This window comes from Phytophthora sojae (genome assembly GCF_000149755.1).
Source record: "Phytophthora sojae unplaced genomic scaffold PHYSOscaffold_1, whole genome shotgun sequence".
Classification (NCBI taxonomy): domain Eukaryota; phylum Oomycota; class Peronosporomycetes; order Peronosporales; family Peronosporaceae; genus Phytophthora; species Phytophthora sojae.
The window spans coordinates 1,152,834-1,172,524 of record NW_009258115.1 but is presented as its reverse complement, the minus strand read 5'-3'; the positions used below and the strand labels follow the sequence as shown (position 1 = coordinate 1,172,524).

At 50.6% G+C, this 19,691-nt stretch overlaps 6 protein-coding genes across 6 annotated transcripts; 3 read left to right on the top strand and 3 right to left on the bottom strand.

The window, feature by feature from the left end:
• Positions 1-3,746: 3,746 nt before the first annotated feature.
• On the top strand, positions 3,747-3,995 carry PHYSODRAFT_468155 (hypothetical protein; the record flags this gene model as incomplete). The annotated part of the gene is made up of 1 exon (XM_009515797.1): positions 3,747-3,995. The coding sequence occupies one exon, from the start codon at positions 3,747-3,749 to the stop codon at positions 3,993-3,995; it is 249 nt and encodes an 82-aa protein (XP_009514092.1).
• Positions 3,996-4,153: 158 nt separating this feature from the next.
• On the top strand, positions 4,154-4,621 carry PHYSODRAFT_467511 (hypothetical protein; the record flags this gene model as incomplete). Its single annotated transcript, XM_009515796.1, has 1 exon — positions 4,154-4,621. A coding segment is annotated over one exon (468 nt), but the record flags the coding sequence as incomplete, so codon positions are not given.
• A 5,454-nt stretch (positions 4,622-10,075) lies between these two features.
• PHYSODRAFT_405131 (hypothetical protein) lies at positions 10,076-10,834 on the bottom strand (the record flags this gene model as incomplete). Its single annotated transcript, XM_009515795.1, has 1 exon — positions 10,076-10,834. A coding segment is annotated over one exon (759 nt), but the record flags the coding sequence as incomplete, so codon positions are not given.
• A 54-nt stretch (positions 10,835-10,888) lies between these two features.
• On the bottom strand, positions 10,889-11,236 carry PHYSODRAFT_466190 (hypothetical protein; the record flags this gene model as incomplete). Its single annotated transcript, XM_009515794.1, has 1 exon — positions 10,889-11,236. A coding segment is annotated over one exon (348 nt), but the record flags the coding sequence as incomplete, so codon positions are not given.
• Positions 11,237-16,941: 5,705 nt separating this feature from the next.
• Positions 16,942-18,411, top strand: PHYSODRAFT_255273 (hypothetical protein; the record flags this gene model as incomplete). Its single annotated transcript, XM_009515793.1, has 5 exons — positions 16,942-17,043; positions 17,174-17,738; positions 17,778-17,879; positions 17,930-18,033; positions 18,085-18,411. The coding sequence occupies 5 exons, from the start codon at positions 16,942-16,944 to the stop codon at positions 18,409-18,411; spliced, it is 1,200 nt and encodes a 399-aa protein (XP_009514088.1).
• Positions 18,412-18,460: 49 nt separating this feature from the next.
• Positions 18,461-19,624, bottom strand: PHYSODRAFT_320696 (hypothetical protein; the record flags this gene model as incomplete). Its single annotated transcript, XM_009515792.1, has 3 exons — positions 18,461-19,260; positions 19,331-19,427; positions 19,505-19,624. The coding sequence occupies 3 exons, from the start codon at positions 19,622-19,624 to the stop codon at positions 18,461-18,463; spliced, it is 1,017 nt and encodes a 338-aa protein (XP_009514087.1).
• Between the last annotated feature and the right edge of the window lie 67 nt (positions 19,625-19,691).

Here is a 19,691-nt window from a genome sequence, read left to right as displayed (position 1 = left end):
GCCAGTAAACCCAAGGCTGTGGCAATGAAAGAAGAGTTGATTCGCCGAGCACATGCGGCTGCCGAAAAATTTGTTGATGCTAGCGTAGCATTTTCACCGGCTGATGAGGAGTGGATACCGCTCAGTTTGTAACGCGACGTTGGCGCAGCATTTTTGATTAGTGTGGTGACTCGCTACAGCCTGGCAAGCGAAAAAAATGCTGACAATGTTAGCGTTCCTCACGACAAATTTCAGGTTCAATGGACGTGTACTGCTTTTCAAATAAAAGATCACGTTCACCACGTTTCCGAAGCCATCATCACCCGTGGTATCCGCCAGTTTGCCAACATGGAAAAAGACAAACTTCAATTTGGAGAGTCTTGGACGTCCCTGTGCAACATGGTCCCCAAACTATCAAACATTCCTGCACTGACAGATGAATTTGAGGAGATGGACGAGCGTGGTTATCGTGAGTGGTTTGCGTTTCGCGGGCGGAAAGAATTGCAGCGCCCTTTGTGCCCTGGTGAAGTCGAAGAGATAGCGTCAATGACATTTTCACCCACAGCATCGCTTGGCCAACCGTCAGGGCTATTTACACATCCGGATGGGTCTTCAACTACCAGACTACGCCCGAAAAGTCATGGGTTGTTTGGGCATTCCGCAACCTCATCGTTCTTCGCGTTTATTCCGTTGTCGTTCTGGATCCAAGTGGTCGTCTTTACCAACGAGTATGCAGACGCATCTGGCAGCCCATCGGCAACTCCTGTAAGTTTAGAGGAACTGATGAAATTCCTTGGGATCCTCTGGTACATGACTCTGTTCGACAAGGGTGAGATGAGAAATTACTGGGTGGACGACGAGGAAGCAACTATTTTTTCCTGGAGCGCGTACTACTAGTTTGAAGTCAATTATGACATGGCGAAGATTCCTGTACATCCGTAAGAATTTGAGTTTTCGTTCCAAGGTGTCTACCTCCGACATCAAGCGCGGTCCTGTAGCTAGAATACGACCACTCATGAGCATTCTGAAATCGCGATGCCTGCGCCATGTTGAAGTCGGTCGAAACGTGGCTGTTGATGAGGCCACAATTGCCTGCCGATCCCAGTACGCCCGCCACATTATAGTCTTCAACCCACAAAAACCCACCGGAAAGCATCATTTCAAGTTATACGTGTGTTGCTGTTCTACCTCGTGGTACGCGGTGAGTTTCAAGTTGCACTGCTCCAGTGAACTTGATGATCGGCTGGACGGTGTAATTTCACGCTCAGAAGTGCAGAAATTCGCTGATCTAACCGCGAAGTCGTCTGAAATCCGCTCTCACGTCATGGCGGTTACTTCATCTTTGAAAGGATCCAGTCGCATTGTAAACACGGACAACTTCTACACTTCCTGTTTGCTGTTGAAGACTTTACGATCGATTGGTCTCTATGGGCGTGGCACTGTACGCACATCTAGCAAGCATTTCCCTCATTTTACGATGATTCGTAAGGAGGACGCGAAGCCGCGAGGCTACATGAAGCAAGGTGTATGCTTAGAGAAGCATATTGTCGCAGCTAGTTGGGTGGATGGCTCAATTGTCAATGTCGTGTCTAATGCCGATGCTTCGACCACATCAACTGTGCATCGTCGTATAAATGAATCGGGTGTGGCTTTCACTGCTCCTACTTGCGTCGGCGAGTATAATTCAGCGATGCAAGGTGTTGATCGGCTCGACCAACTGCGTGCACGATTTTCTCTAGCCGATGGCCACTCATTTCAGAAGTGGCATAAAAAACTAGCGATGGTCATGCTTTATATAGCCAGGTGCAATGCCTACATTTGCGATAGTTTGGCGCGTGGTGAGAGCGAGGAGTCTCGTTCGACGGGAGGTACAGCCCAAACGAGGTAAAGAGCCCGCGATAGTCATCGCGCATTTGTGGCATCACTGGTTCGAGAACTGTTCAATGGGGACTGGAAGAAATCTCTGGATAGGGATCATGGAATGATGTATGCTGCGAAGCCGACAACGACAACAATGCCGATGACGACCCAAACCGCGGCGTCGACAGATGTATCCGAGGCTTCGGGCGATCACGCACAAACGTGTGTTGCAAGAGCGTCCTCGGAGGTGCTTCAGGGAAGGAGTCGCTGTGCCAATGCCGTCTGCGTGTCCCTGTCGCTGGGCAAATTGGGCGCTTGCGGCGTCGTCGTCATGGCGACTTCAGGCTCCATCTTGACCCCCGATGGGACTCGAACGCTCCATTTCTAGCGGTAGCCTCTCTTGATCTTTGTCGCCGGTGGCACCCCGCTCCCTCCTGAGGCATCTACGTGCGGTTGTCCGTCGATGAGGATCGCTGGAAGCGAAAAGGGCGGGAGAACGCCGTCCACCTGCAGGTCTAGTGGGCAGTCGTCCAGTGCCGCCTCCGACGCTCCATCTCGGGGTCCTGTAGCGGAATCTCGGCGTCTCGCAGCTGAACGTGGTTGACAGCCACACCCGGCGGCAATGCCGTGAGGAGAGTTGGGGACTACGGGACAAACGACACCATCCCAGCGCCAGTTCTAGTAGCACTGCGTTATCGACAACAAATGCGCTGTTGCGGCGGTTGTGCGGGACATGGTCGTCGGGTGGGTACACGACGGACAGCGAGTCCAACTTCATGCCCGGTGCGTCCCGAGGTCAGCGCGTCAAGTAGCACAGGCGGTCAGCAGCAGCAGATGCGTCGACACACAGGAGCTGAGCGTGTGGCGACTCCAACGACGCTGGACTTGGAGAGTGAGGGGCGAACTGGCAGGCTGGACTTGACCGCAGCGTGCACAGTATCACGGGCAGCCACGCGCCGTAAACGATGGGTACGGCCAGCACATGTGTACCACCGTCGTTCGAGGCGTGGAAACCGGAAGAACGGAGCGTGGTCAGCCAGGGACACTTGGGATCGAGCTTGCAAAATCGGAAATGAGCTCCGATGCGAGAAGGTCATTTTGATTCGGAGCAAGCCGATCAAGCCGACCAAACAACAGTGGATCGATTTGAACTAATTCCACCAATCACACTTCTTGTTGAACTTTGGCAGCCAATCACTGTCATCGATTTTTCGGAGACAGGTTTTGATTGGTCAAAGCGAAGACATGGAAAAAAATGTCAGCGCGGGAAAGCTTGAAAAGATCAACCAAAGCAAAATGGGCACCAAAAAGGCGAGCCTTTACATGTTGTGTAAACCACTTCAAATACCAATAGTCTATTTATGTGACATTATGTATCGCGACCGCTCTACCCGTTCTCCCTCGCCGAAACGCCCTACCATCGGCATTCCCCCAATCATGGTCTTGATGGACCTGGTCGGAAACGTCTCCGCCGTCGGCGACACGGATGCGATGGTGGCGGGCGACTCGGGCAGCAAGCACAACGGCGGCCGCAGCGCCGCCGTGTGTGCCGTCAACAGCATGGTCTCGGAGGCTTCCGCGGCGACCGTGGCCGTGTTGGACGGGATCGGGGGCGTCTCCGCTGGCATGGTCACGAACGTGACGGTGGCATTCGGCGCGGTCGATGAGGCTAATAGGGGTGCTTTCGTGTTGGCTGGGCAGCGCCACGAGAGCGTTTATAGCAGCGGCATCGATAGCCGGGCTTAGTTGCCTTGCTGGCGGTAGGAGTGTCTTGAACCTGGTGTTGAGTACATTGATGGGGATGGGACCTTTGTGAAAGGTCGGTAGGTTATCAGGCGAAGAAGTATGAGACCAAATATCTTATGGTATGTATGGCATTATAGATTTCTAGATCTCGTGGCAACCCGATGGCAGACTTCTCGGACGAAGAGGACTTGCTGCTTTATCGGCTGGCAAAGGAGCAGGTTGATGCAGGCCGCCGAATTAACTGGCGGACTGTCTGGTTGGGGATGCCATACTGCGGGAAGACACAGCGACAGCTGCAGATTCGTCTAAAGACGCTGAAGAGGACACACGGCGTGAGCTTAGATTCTTTCCCAAGGAGATTTCGGGATCAAAAATCGGCACGGACGCGCTTAGTGGTGGCTACAAGTTGAGCGCTCCCGATAATGTTGGCAACGTTCATGACGCTGTGTCAAGTTTGTATGCCTCGGCCTTGCGTCAACCCGTCCATGCGCCGGATTGTCATGCTGGTGGGATTTCGCCAACTGGGGTTTCAGCAATACTGGCAGTCATTCCAACGCTAACAATCGCCGACACTTTTGTTGACTTTGGATCTGGGATCGGCAACGTGGTTGCACAAGTGGCACTGGAGACTTGTGTTGGGAGATGCATCGGGATTGAGTTCCAGGACAACTTGGCAAACATGTCAAAACTGCTGATTCGTGGCGCACGCGTGGATTTCCCGAATTTATCCAAGGTCACGATTCACGAGGCCGACCTCAGAGCGATGAGCCCAGCCGTACGCGAGGATATTGACGGGTGCAGTGTTTTATTTGCGAACAATATCGTTTTCGAGCCTACAAGTTTTGCGGCGCTGGAGGACTTTGCATCTTCAGCAGCAGGTTTGGTCCACGTCGTTGTCATGGCAACAATTTGCGGCGGGCACCGCCCAACCTGCCCGCGCAACTTCTGCTCTGTCTGGACGCTCCGCAGCGTATCGACGTTCACGTGTCTTGGTCTTCCCAGCTTCATCACGCATACTGGTACACCAGGGTTGTAGAGCCCTACATCTAAGTACCTCGCGCAGAATGGAAAGGGACATTCAATATACTTCGTTTGTCAGACATGTTCATCCCACTGTTCATTACCTGTAGAGCCAATAACATATATCAGCCATTGTACACATCTACATCAACGTCTTGCACGGACATCGTAGCTCTGACCGCATCCCCCAAGGTCAGAGTCACCTCCATCACGCCTAAAAACCTGCTGTCGATGTCGCTGGCGACGCCGCTGACGCTACTACCGGCGGCAACCTGCGTGCGGACTGCCGCTGTCGTTGCGCTCGCTGCCCGAGCCGAATGCCACCGTCGCGTTCGTGACCATGCTAGCGGAGACGCCCCCGATCACATCCAACACGGCCACGGTCGCCGCGGAAGCCTCCGAGACCATGCTGTTGACGGCACACACGGCGGCGCTGCGGCCGCCGTTGTGCTTGCTGCCCGAGATGCCCGCAGTCATCGCGTGCTTGTCGCCGCCGTCGGAGACGCTCCGGCCAGGTCCAGGACAGCCGCCATATTCGCCAGCGTCGCATCGGAGACCACGGCGCCGCCGCTTCACAACTAGGAAAAGCCCCACATAATCCACAAGATGGCGCTGTGATCCACGGTACCGCTCTTACTAAAGTTTTGTTAGGGTGCTGTTCTCACGGTACTGCTTCCACTGATACTTTTGTCGATTCGCAGCGAATCACAGAGAACCAGTAAAATGATGCCTCACGTATCTTTTTGATCGAAAGGTCGCTTCAAACCTCCCATCACGTATACTTTTGATCAGTTGGCCTCGCAAACCTAATACAGCAAAATGATACCTCATGCATCATTTTACCCCGTTTTACTTAAAGTTTGTATGGTGTCCCTTCAAACAGAAATGCATGGCGTTAACGATAGGGTTAATATTCACGAAGATCATGGACGTGTACGAGATTCCTGGAGTGACCTTCGATCTGGCGGAAACTATCGCGGCCAAGACGGTGAAAGACCTCCTGGCAAAGTTTGTTCCTGAAGCCCGGATGAAAATGAAATGAAGGGAATCACCTTCCCGTCAGGAAAATACTTAACGGATAGCGCCAAATAGCGTACCCTTCCCGAATTGAATACCTCCTCTCAAATCTGATAGAATGTGCTCAGTATACAAAGCTATTGTACCTACGCCAATTTGTATACCTCAACCAAACCGTATAGAACGTTGAGTGCTTATAATGTTCTTGAAATTTATGTGAAGTTTAGCATGTAAACATCTTTTGATTGGCTAAGAGATGTCTTAAAATTGAAAATCACCCTTCTTCGGCGGTGTCTCTATTTGCTTTTCCGGGCAGTCCCGCTTTATGTGGCCCACTTGGTCACAGTTGAAGCACTTGCCCTTGAAGCCACCGACCTTTCGTCCACCGTTGCGCTTGCGGCCGAATGCCTTGCCGCCCTTGCCGAACTTCCCGTTCTGGCCCCTACCTCCGAACGAGGTAGCCTTCAACGCGCGCTCCGTGGTCTCCTTCTTCTCCTGCCGCTCGTACTCCTTGAGCAGCTTCTCCTTCACCTCGATGAGGGTCACGTCCTTCGAGTTCTCGACGATGGATGCGATCAACTCGTACTCCACCGGCAAGCTGCTCAGCAGGATGACGAGTTGTCGGGAGTCATCGAGGGGCTCTCCAAGCGTCTGAAGGCCCACGATCAGCTCGTCGAACTTGTCCAGGTGCTTCGCCATCGTCGCACCGTCCTTCATCTTGAACTCAGACGAGTCATCGTGACCCGATTATGCATCGTCGTCCGGTTGTAGAACTCGCGTAGAGTATTCCAGGCTTGGATAGCCGACGTCGCCGACCGAATCTTCGTGTGGTGTTCCACAGCCACGCCTTGAGCGATCAGACCGAGCGCCTTGATGTCGTTGAGCATCCAGGCCTCCGTCATCTCTGTCGGGTCCTTCACCACTTGGACGTGCGCCAGCAGCCCCTTCCTCACGAGCGTCATACGCATCGCGAACTCCCAGTGGAAGTAATTGTCACTTCCCAGGATGACTTCGACCTTCTTGCTGGACGTCGTCATGTCGGTTGTCGGGGAGGGCTTGAGCTTGTTGCGGCTGTTAACCTGTTGGTTTGTAGCTTGTGGTTGAGGGGACAAATTCCGAAGTGAGATTAAATGTTATCGTCTCTCAAACTACTCTCTAGTCTTCCCCTCCTGCTTTCCTTCTTGTTCTCCTTGTGCTCGTTGGTGCCTCTCATCAGACGGATTACTCCCGGGTTCCGATTGACTTGATCTCAGTATACTTGGGTCTCCCTGACCAGCCATTGGTATATCCAGATCCCGGCTGCCGCCGGCTCTCCCGTCGCCGTCGGATCCTCCGAGTCATCGGCGGATGTGTCCACACGTTCTCCTCGTCCATGTGCATCTATTGGCGGCGCTCCCGAAGACTCATGAACACGCCCTCTATTCGTTGCATAAATCGTCTTGACTATATAAAGAAGTCGTTGTGCAAAAACTATGCATTTCGCCTTGCGTCAGCACCACAGACACCTACCTGCCCACGGACGAAATGGTGACCGAACTACCCACGCTACCTGCGCTCTGAGACGCTGTCGTGACGATCAAGGTCGACAAGCCACTGACAGAGTGCAGGATAGTACATAAAGCTTCTATCGGTGCGTGAGGGCTACACTGTCCTAAAGGAGAGGCTGAAGCGTTTGATACCGCTGTGATATCGCCTGCCGACGACGCTATCTACGTCAAATCGACGGTAAATGCGCGCCAACACGTTGACAATTTCTACGTCATAGGCATGAACAAGGGTAACAGGCCAACGAAGGTCGCTCGATTTCGTGATTGCACGCCAGCACAGAGATGATTTAGTGGCTTGAAATACTGTAACGAATGGCGGGAGCTGCAGCCGCCATTCGTTAAAAGAGCTCGACAAATCGCTTGCTATATCTCTACTCGTCTTTCAACTCGCGAAACCTGCTCAAACTGTTATTCGCTCCCTGATTATTCGTGTTGGGCTCTGGTATAAACCGTCACGAAATGGCTAGTCCACGCCAAAATGCGTGAAATCCACAATACCAACACAAATATGTTTTCCGTAAAAATTTAATGCAGTTTGAGATTTTGAAACTGCACTCATATTAACGTCATAACGCCCCGATTTTTTAAAAAATAAACCTGCAGTTTTTGTGTTAAGATTTTACTCAATACTGCATTCTGATTGTTTATAACGTACACTTTTAATTCAAAGTCATCCGACGAGCGCTACAAACTGCAGGCCTGTTGTTAAGAATTTATTGTTTTGAAGTACGGTACCTATAATAAGTTATTCAGAGAACGACGCGCTTTAAGATATTTTTCTCTGTGTATTACACTCTTACGTTTATATACTGGCCCCCTTCGTATCCTTCTATTATATATCTTGTCAATTCTTAGGATTCTTGCTTAGGAATTAATACCCAGTCGTCATACATACTAGGCGTCTCCAATACAGAAGTCAAATGAACTTATCCCTTATCGTAGCACCGTAGTTGTACAACAAAGTATTATAAATGATGTTTCACGCGCCCCGAATCTCGTGGCATGGGTGGGCGCCATGCCCTTAGTGATGTACTTGCATAGATCAGTATTTAACGGTTTACTCGCTTTTGTTCCGCGACCAAATGCCCGCGAAATTACAATCCGATGCCATGTATCAGGTGCTGTATCGATACAATCGACCTAACATTGCTAGCTTGGGGTAGTTCGTTCTTTTGATGAAGTCGCTGACCCTCAACTTGCGTACCTGTCGCTGGGCATTCCTCACCCGCGGACCGAAAAACAAGTTCCTGCTAAGGGGACCTCCAGGCCTTAGCCTCCCCCGGGAGAATCCTCCGGGGGGGGGGTTGTCTTGGTCTGCCGTGCCCTGTAGTGCGAAGATGGAGACCAATTTGAAGTTGACGGTAAATTAAACTCTGTTGTAAATGTTAGGTCGTCATAAGTCTTTTTCCTATTGTTTTCTTCTCGTGCGTGCTCTCCATCCGGTGACAGAGTAATCCGTGGGGTCAATAACTTTCTGTACATATATTTTATACGATATCCACTAGTCCTTAATATTAGAAAGGAAACCCGTCTGTAAGCCCAGCTAAGTTCACGGATGCTGCACGTAATACACCCCAGTCTCACACAACACTTCTTATCTCATACATATCCGACCAGCCTAGTTTTGTTGGATTAACATCGAACGTAAAGCCACATCGCATGTGGTATACATAGTTACCATCCCACGCATAATCCCAGGTCAGAATTGATCGCAACTTGTCAGTATACACATCTACGCCCCCCATTATGGATTCGTTTCCTCGAATTTATATTTGGCGTAGACCACATCGTATAAATAGCACTGTAGCACACATAATCCCAGTCTGACACTTTTGGTTGCTCTAACACTTCATGAAGAGTTCACTATATCGCATATCATATATATAGCACTATAGCACGCATAATCCCAGTTTTACACTTCTGGTTGCTCTAACACTTCATAACGAGCTCACAATCTACTGAACAGCGCTTTTGAGAAGTTATGTTTAATATGTACTTGACGGCAAGGTACTTCGCACAGCCTATATATAGCAAGACACCTCCTGTAGCATGCGTCCTGGTTTGCATCTCACTTCTAAACAAGGCCCTTGGCTGCTACATGAGGGCTCATGAAGCTGTCTGGGGCTATGCTTCGATTCATGGCAACGACCACGCCCGCAGCTACGCATCGGAACGGCTTGCACTGTCGGAGGAGAACCGTAGGGCCCGTGACTCCAAATGGCTTCGAGGTCGTGGTGGTACTCGCTTACGCAAGGCCTTGATTTGCTATTTCGCCTTCAATTAGGCGCCGGTGAACGAAGCGATTGACCGATCATTTCCTGTGGAAACTAATGGAATTATAGATGAGAGACACAGGAACGACGAGGTTATTGAGCTCTCAGGTGCCCAACAGGATCTTCAAGTTCCGCGAGTTGTGCCTATTGGCATGCATCAAGCGGACCCTCACGATACTCAGATGTATACTCAACCCAACCTTCAAAATAATGAGGACCATCAAGACGGAGCCCCACAGCCTCCGACCATCTTCCCCAAATTCGTCTGAGTGATCTCGTAAAGTATCGCTACTCGCTCTCAAATCAGATACGTTCGCATCGGACGCTGTGAGTACCGAAGGATTGTCAGCTTGACCTGAAGTCAACATGCGAAAGAGTGCAATGCGGTCAAGCTGCGTATCTGCACTACTTGTAGTAGAAGAACCACCCAAGTAGACCCCTTCGTTAAAGATGGACAGAAATTCTTGATCTCCATCGTCACCGTCAATGCCATCTGCACTGCTTACTTCAACAACACGCACTTTGCTCGCACAGCGAGTTGGATTAATAACAACCGGGATGTCTCCAACAACGCAGCAGCAGCCTTATTCAAATCGGAAGTTGGGGTCGGGACAAAGTTTCAATGAAATCACAAATCTTAAGTAACAGTCTCCGCATATCAAAACGACGACGCTGGAGAAAATGCTTTAGACTGCCATTCAGGTTTTCGCAAGGGTTGTTTGTGGTTGCGCACCCTTCAGGAGTGTGAAACATTTGCCACCTCCAGTACATTCCTTTCAGCCATTGCTGCTCGAAATAATCTGGAAATACAACGAGTTGAGTCTTTTCCTTCCATTCTGCAATGCGAATATCTCGTTTGTATTCGTATTCCACCAAACTGCGTGAAAAGTGCATGTCCATGATGGAGGCCATCACAAGTTTTCTTTCATCGATCGGGAGATGCTGTGTTCTCTTTCGCACGTTATACAGAACGTGAAAGAAACACATTAACTTGGTTGAGTTCGTAAAACTCGGAACGTTTTGAAGCGCTAGAAACTGTGCGTCCTCCGCATCGCTCATCGTAAATTCACAGCGTAATGAAACTCCTCGAAAGCTGCGCACTAATTCGACAAGCGCTTTGAAGCACTCTGTGCACTCATGCTCAGTCCGCCGGCTTACAACAAAGACAGCACCGACTTGATATGCACGGCGTTGGTCCGTAAAACCACAAGTTATCACTGGGTAACCATTGTCACTTAACTTGAAAGTGGCATCGGCGTGGAACAAAATGTTACCATCTCCAGTAGCAAACTTCACGCAACTATCAATCATTGCAACAGAGGTGAGGCCAACTATGAAAGGATCATCGTCCTCTCCAGATCCAATATACGCGAGACCGTCAGTGTCCTGTTTGGGGCCAACTACGAATGCTGCCTCTGGTGAAAGAGTTGGCTTGTAGCAGCGCGTGCGGGCCAGTTTGTGAATCGACTTAATAGAATTTTTGGCTCCTTGTTCCCTTCTGATACGCTTCGATGCGTTTTGAATCTGCGAAAGCTCCGGCCACCCACCGCTAGATGGCTTGATATCGGCCTGCTTCTTAATATTCACTAGGATAACCCTCGGAGGCAGACCAGCCTCGTCCTGTGCAGCAATAAATGTCTTCATAGGGCGAAGGACGCCTTGTGAGTGACCATTCGAGTTCACCAATATTCGCCACTTATCCTGGTCGGTGCACTCATCAACCTTCCAAATCGCACTACAGACGCCAAACCCACTGCACGTTTTGCTGGAACACTTTAGGCGCCGCTCTACCATTGTATGTTTTCCACCACAGATGCGGCAAAACTCGAAGTCGACTTTCGTGGAGGTTGCCGTGCAGCACATGTACTGGTCCCGATAAAACTCGTATTCATCACCACTGTCGAGCAAAGCGAGCTGGGTCCATGTTGACATGCTGGTACAGGAAGCGATATGACGAGTCGTAGACGTGAGTGGCTTCTAGACGCTGGAATCGATTATGTATGTTCAAGTTAAGGCGCTCAGCTAAGTGTAAGAGCAATTCTGCCGGGCATCTAAGGCTTCGGGGTAATTCTGCCACTACGATAAGAGACCTGGGCAATTCTGCCGTTCGGCAGTTTATAGTTCGACCCTCGCCGTTATGTTATGCCTGCGTTTGTTTGTAAACAAACGTATGTTTTGCACCACAAATCTGTATAGCCTCCTCAGCTCAAAGGTGGGAATGTTACTAATATTTGTTCCCACCCTATGTGGGGCGTTGTTAGAGATTGTATCGGATTCCCAATTTGCCAGAAAGTGGGAAATGCGGGAATTTTTGAAATTTTCCCACTTTTGGAGTGGTCTGCTGATGGGTATCAACAAATCTAAACTGCGTATACGAATGGTGAATATCTCTGAGTTGTTTTAGCACTGTGTTATTTTTAAAGTGGCATGCTTAACCGACGCAATGACTTCCATCCTCATAACTCCGTCGAGCGTGCATGGCCTCTCGGGCTATGTGTGTGAGCCTCTTCAGCGGACTACATGGGCCGAATTCTACGAGGAATTCGACTCGTACTGCCAATCCACCTTTCAAGCATACAGGTTCGATTACGTAGTTGGTGCCGCTCACGAGATTCGCTGACATCCGTGTGTGTTTTAGAGTTCGTAGCTCGGAGACTTTGCAAAAGCGTCAAGAAAGAAAAAAGACGTCCATCGACGACAATTCTTGCGGCGAGTTCTACACAAAATCGTACGTTTGTACCCATGGTTGGAAGCCGCGTCAGCGAGGTAATTCATTCGAACAACGGTGAAAGGAACATGCCATCACCAGCTAATTAGTGTATTATAGGTACAGGGAAAAGACCAGTTCAGCATTCAAGAGGCATGGAATGCAAAGCAAGTCTATCCGTTACGCTTAAACAAGCGTGGGACCCGGAAGACGAGTCCACCTATCTGTACGTCTGCGTCACCAAGCAAAACACCACTCACACCCACCCCATTCGACCCTCAGCAAAACCTCTCCAACTACTCTCAACTTCAAGATCTCTGCGATCGATATCTGACTGTGGTACTACGAGAAGAATTCACTGTCGAACGAATGACCGCTCTTCGACAAATCGACGGACACAATTGCGGCTTGATGATCATGATTTACGCGAGTCTCTATATCAATCAGCTACCGATTCCTGAAGTATCACGAAACATTCTTGAAACCTTGCGTTTCAGACTTTTAAGCAGGGGTTGGAGGCATACCACCCTCACTTTCGTGGTAGCTAGGATTGGTAGTAAAGCTAGACAATACTGCACTTGAGATACAATTCGTGTTTCTCATTTAATCTACAGGGAAGTCGGAAGATGACCCTGGAGCAACAACAGCATTGGCCTTCCCTGTTGTTGTTTCGACCCTCCTGAGTTTGTTGAAATCACTTATGAGGACTTCAGTTTTCAAGTTCCTGCAATCTAGCACTGTTAGTGAACACGCTCGGCTGGCTTGCAACATCCATTGCATTATTTAAGTTTACCGTGAGGCTGACACGAGTTGAGCCTCACTAAAAAGGCTCGTAGTAGACGCGCGATTGTGCTTGTGGTTGCTTGTGGTTGCTTGTGGCAGCTTGTGACTTGCTGGTGAGTCTTATCGGTTTCACCTCCAATCATTTATAGGGGTAGTGGTGTCCACGACGACACTGTCACAAGCATGTATCTTTTCTGTAATTTGCTCGTGACAGCAACACCCGCCTACTAGTATTACTAGAGGCGAAGCTTTGGTCTGGGAGGACAGTGTAGACTTCCTTTGTGTGCCTAAATTTATAAACGTGCGGTAGGCAAGAATAATGTAACATGAAAGTTGGTGGCAAGTTTTCAAACCCTGGTGTAGCGCCCTAAAAAAAATGGCGAAGTTGCCGCGCAAAAGATACGAAAGAACTTAAAGGCGCGCTCGGCCGGGGGCAAAGCCCCCGGCCGAGCGCGTTGAGGTCATGCATTCCAGCTATACAAATTTACACAAGAAGGATTCATGGGGTTTAGTCAATTTACAGACGCAGGAAAGAGTGCAATCCGTTAGTTGTTATTTCAATGATTTTGAGTAAATGTTTGCTTATAACGAAACAATGCAGCTATCCTAGTTATGATTGTCCGAATAAATTTCATAAGTTCACTACAGTGTGGTAGAGGGGGGCTCCTAGTGTTCCTGTGGGTAATGCTCACGAAGATCAAGCGTTCCACTGAGGGTTCTAGTCTCGCCCGGAGCGATTCCGATACAAAAAGCCACGTAAGTCTATTTCCGACCCCCGACTACCTCCATCACTACATCCCCAAGTCACTCAAACCGCCGCCTCACCACGACCTCAGGAAGGGAAACCGATCAGCTAGGAATAATTTAGGGTAACTCACTTCGACGTCAAAGTGCCCGCTTCCAGCAGGCTCCGAAATAAGTGCCTAAATATACGCCACCAGGTCAAGTACCTGGGGCCTTCTCTACAGTGTGTGGTAGTACCACACACTGCAGTGGACCACAGTGGTACACGCTACGGATACGGTGAGACGGTGAGCAACACCTCAAAACTGGGACTAGCACCAAAAACTTGTTTCAGCACCATAAAATACGTGAGCAGCACCATATTGCACGGCACTGCACCAGACAAGCAACAGGGCAGACCAGCACGTGAAACAGGCCAGCCGCCGAGCTTAATGAGCTCGGCGTTCAGCCAATCAGCGCACAGTCGCTAGAGGCAACTTGCAACGTGCCGCTGGCGGCGCAGCATTATGCAGTCCTGCACCACTGCTTCGCTGATAATCCACTATACGGGGCCTGCACCCCCTTTATATTGGTTAGATCTAGATAATCCATACGAGGAATTAGGGAATTGGTCATTCGTCGTGCCGCAACCGGCATCCCAAGTCGCAGGGAAATACCAGCAAGATCGACTATCAGCGTTCTGCGACTCGAGCGAGCGTTTGGGGCTGCCAACAGCTCGATAGATAACTTTATAGGGACTATATACACACGACGCATGCGCGCATTTCTTCTTTAGGCCTCGCGTGGGACCCTCAATGTGAGAAACTCACCACCGCTTGACTGATCATCAGACACTTACCTCCGCTATGGCCTGTAAATCGACCACCAGCAACGATATTAGCTGTTACTGACCTGGCGTACTAAAAAATTGATGTAACATGAGCACGTACTAAGGCGCTTGTTGGCATTTCTTCGCATGGAATATGGCTGAGCACAACACATGCAGATGCTTCATTGAGGCGTTAGTTTTAGTTCCTTTGAGCGGAGCTGGTACGAGTCGGCGCAGTTTTCACAGTCTGAGGCATCTATGAAGCTCCTGTTCTCACGCCTCATGTGACGACCGACCCAATCTACCTAGGTAGCTTGCATAAAGAAGAATTCCTCGTAAGAAAGGTAGCGCGATAAGCAAGGTTACTTCAAGTAGTTTTGTTAGGACACTTTAGGTGAGGTAGCTGCATTTATTAAGACGACTGGGCTTACCAAAAATGTCGTGTGTCCATGGTTGATTACACGAAGCAGGACAAGAATACGTAGCTATCGCTATAACTTGCGATTTACTTTATTTCCGCGACAGCTAAGTGCTCCCTAGATTCACTGAGGCGAAGCTGATTAACCTGCAGCATAGTAGCTTTAACGAATTGTGGTTTACTTTGCATACTGTTCGAATTCAAGTGTATTCAACTACTATATGGCTAGCCTGCGGACAGGATGTCGTGTGTGGCGGGGTTATGCCTTACACCAATAGCAAGATCACATAACTACAGCCTGTAGTCTCGCCGCGGCAGTTGCCACCAGCTCTTGGTCCTGCTGGCTCTGCTTGGCTTCACCACGTTAGAGGCTTGTATTACAATTATGTTACACTTAGGGCTACATGTACATATGAGCTTTAGCCTCGTACGAGCTTGGATAGCGTGAATCTAGGAGTAGGATGCCATCAGTCTGTAAGTCACTGCTGTACTAGGCCACAGTCTAAAACTACCCCTGCGCGTGTTCGCGATATCCTTATCTACATGTTCCATGCGAGCAGATGGCTCCTGCTCCCATCCAAACCCTCTAGGACGCGTACTCTTAGTGTGAATCGCTTCGCATTATGTTAGCCTGAATGTTCCATGCGAGCAAATGAGTTCTGTGCTCGCCACACACCTCCCAGACGCGCGAGCGTAGTGGCAGACTCTTTAGAACATACTATCCTGTAAGGTCCATACGAGTAAATCACTTCTGCGCCGGCCGTACATCTCTTAAGCCCCCTAAAGTAGTGCCTGAGGGTCGAAAATACTCCTGGCGTGGTAATCCATGCGAGGAGACATAATCTGCATTTGTTGGAATCCGCCGCGAGCTTCCTCGTAGTGAGTGATACACGCCGACATTGAGCTATGCCCCCTTTATGAGAAATTAGCAGCGTGCTGCGCCAGACAAGCCTGTGGAATGGACCGTCCATCGTCCACTGCCGGACCGTTCATCGTCCACTGCCGGACCGTGAGCTGTACCGGTTCTATCTATTTGGTGTTATTCACTTTTTCCTGAACGTTTCCTCACGGATACGGTCGACATTCTGGGAACAACCAGCCACGAAACGTACAAACTCCTTGATGTTACGGTAGCCATAATCTGTGGACTATGGACTCAAAGTTGGGGGGGGGGCTCCCGGCAGCTGAAATAAAATTGGTTAGGCTGTTCAGCCAGCTAAAGCTGTCCTCCCAGTAAAATAGTCTCAACATAAACTGTTGACGATCTACGCAGTAATCCCAGATGCAGGACCAAGAAGCCGGTGCGAGCCACGCATGGATGTGCACCTTGTCGTTTCCTGCCCACGTGAGCCACTCTCAAACTCTCACTGAGTTGTACAGATCTCCCCGGCATACCTGGAATAGCGATGTCGAATGTACCTCGCAGAGCTTGCGCTTGCTGGATGATGGGTACTGAGTTTAGTGAAAAATGGAGGGACCAGGCCTTCTAGCGCAAGTTGCTAAATAGTGAAAGGCTCATAATAAACTTTAGATAAGTTATTGCTGTAGCACGATGCAATCATGACGGCATACGGCACGGGCGACAGTACCTTGCCCTGAACGATGGGGCAGTACGGACATTAGAACTCCCTAAACGACCGTCCCAGGCAGCGGTCTACGTGACGCGATGCTCCGCGACCAAGACAAACTCTTCACTACATGTACAAGTTCAAACACAAGAATATCGGCGATATTCGGCGATACAGTATTATATCGCCGACCCACCTCAACGACCGCGCTCTGCATGAAAACTGAGCCGACGGCTACTTTCTCATTAATTGAGTAATTCAGTACATTGACACTTCTGTCAAGTTCTTTGCAAGTTTCGCAACCTCGCAGTTTCAATTGGTCCGGCCTTTCCAGATTTGCCGGGGCAGACTGTAATCACTGACCAATAATCGGCGTTCGAGACATAGTGGTCCTCACGTGGAATGCCATAACCTGCGTGATTGCTTCACTTACGACCTCAAGCGTTCAACTTATCACTTCATCTAACCAGAATGAGCACCAGGCTGCTCGAAAGCATTGAGATCAGGACGTCGCGCGTCGAGTTTGACTCGCTCGCGACGCCGGAGACGCCGAAGGATGGTTTCAAGTCCCATGTTAGAGGAACAAGAGGAGACAGCCCCACCGAGTGCTTCGTTTGGGGCTTAACTGGTCATTTCGATGCCTCGAATGGCCACTCGAATGGTGCGGGCAGCTCAGTGGGCAGCGCTGGGGCCCTATTTGTAGACTATGCTTCCAAGCTACGCGGTGCAGTTGGCCCAACTCTCGGGACCACTCAGCGGTGTCCTGATCGCTCCAATTATCGGTGTGTACTCAGACCGACTCACTTCGAGGTTTGGCCGTCGTCGTCCATTCCTCATCGTGGCTGCAGTCGGGAGTATTATCTGCTGGATACTCACGGGATACACTCGGGAGCTTGGAGACGCCTTGGGCGACGTGGGGACTGGCAAACCGGGAGAAGTCACAGACCGGAAATGGACTGCAGTGCTCACGGTTTTCTTCTACGTCTGCACGGGTATTGCCTTCAATGTTGCGCAGACGCCAGCGCTGCTGCTCATCTCGGTCTTTGCGGGAAGTCGACAGACTATCGGCGCTGCCATGGGGCAAGGGTGGGCGACACTTGGAGCGATCGTAATTGCAGTGTACACGGAGTTTTTCGGAGCGGCGTACAACTCACTGCACTGGTTCCTGGGGATGTTGTCCTTCTTCATGGCATTTTGTGTCGGAGCAGCTTGTTACGTGGCCAAAGAGACGCCACTGGATCGAAGAATGCTGGAGAAGAGAAATTGCTGTCAGAACGCGACGTATGCATTTGGCTCAATTTTCACAGCAGTGCTTACTCTCCCAGGGGTGCTCACGGTGTTCTGCGTCGTCATTTTCCTCAACCAGTACGCTTTCGCAGCCTACAACGCCAACAAGGGAATGTTCTTCGGTCTCGAGGAGATGCCACCAATTCTGCCACGCGTGGAGATGAATGTTCAGAGGCTCAGCTGGATTACAACCGCGGAGTAAAGCTTGCTGGAGGTCTCGCCGATATGCTGTCTTGCGTTGTCGGGTACTTGTACACATGGGTTCTTCCCCCACTGGTACGGCGATACGGAGCCAAAAACGTAGCAACACTCGCAACAATTCCGCAGGTGCTCCTGATGGTCATGGCATTCTGCGACGTCGTAGCTCTGGACGTGACCATCGTAGCTTTCTCATCTATCGCCATGAGCACGTTCTTCTCGATGATTGTGCCTGTCATCGTCCACGTATTCGGCCACACTGCTGACATCGGCGTGTACGTTGGCGTTATAAACGCAGTAAATTCTTCCGGCCAGCTGCTCAACTTTACTGTGGGTTCTGCGCTTGTGAAGACGTCGATGGGCTACAGATTACCTGTCTTCGCTGGCGGTGCAGTTAGCCTACTAGCGTTCCTCGTTTGCGCTTGCTTCTTCAAAACCAAAATGAACTCCATGTAAGGCCACAAAATGCACGCCTATACACGCCGCTGTGAACATTTTCCAACTTCTATTTTGTATCTGCCAGGATACTTCTCGACAGGCGACACATGCGGATCTGGTCTCGGTTTGGGTACGAGAAAATCGGATCTCCCATCTTTTCCAACGATGCAGCCGTGATATCAACGTAGTCGATGCGGTGCGCTGCGAGCAGGTCGAGGAATGCCTGAAACGTTTTCTGGTTGCGAATTGTCGCCGCAAAAATCGCCACGCGCTGCGGATGCTGCTCCGTACTGCCTTCGTCGTTGCCCAGGAACGACTGCAGGACGTGCATCATGGGCGGGAAGGCCTCGACATCGTAGACGCAATCTCCCGCTAGCAAGACGTCCGGCCGCTCGTCCTCATGGTCGGTAGGCTGCCATGTCTCCCAGTCCAGCGTTTGCACCTCGACCGGACAGAGGAACTTGCTCGCGTTGATCTCGACGTTGTAGCGCAGATTCTGCATCACGTTCGGCGCATAATCCGTCAAAACGATGCGGCTCGAGCGGCACACGCAGGCCAGCACCATCCCCGTAAAGCCGACGCCAGCACCCAACTCCAGCACCTTCCGGTCGCGGAAGTCGCTTTCGTGGGCGATTGCGTACTCCGCCAGCAGCCAACCTGCCTCCCAGAGCTTGAGCCCCACCTCGTTAAACACTGAAGCCACGCGGCAAGTCACGACGACGGACGAGTCGGCGGTTGGCACTGTGTACGACACGTGGTGCATGGCCTCCGAGTTGAGCGATTCGTCCGCCAGCTTGGCGTTCAGAACAAACTCCATCAGCGCCTCCACCAGCCCGTCGTCCACATCCGCAGACACGGCCTCAATCTCTGTCAACACAAGCCACAACCGTCAGCGCGTAGTCTGAAATTTAAACGGGTATATTACAGTCGACCTTACCATCCACGTAGCTTTTGAGGAACCTGTACGTGTACTTCCTCTGCGGCGCAAAGTCGTCGCAAACCGGGTCGTTCACCACTGTCTGCATCACTTGAGCCTAACACAATAGTAGCAGCGGGGTATGGATCCTTCAGAAACACTGTCAACTTGAAATGGTCCATCTCCATTTTGCACCTGCAAGTCCAGCGATGCCCAGCGCTGCTGCTCCGCGAACTGCGTCTTGATCATCCCGATGACGTCGCGCACGGGCTCCATGGCGCGGTACGCCTCCAGCACGCGCTGCAGCTCCTTCATGCTTGTCAAAGTTTGAGCAATTGCGCCTGGCCTACTGTCACATTTCGGGTAGCTTACCCTAAATTTC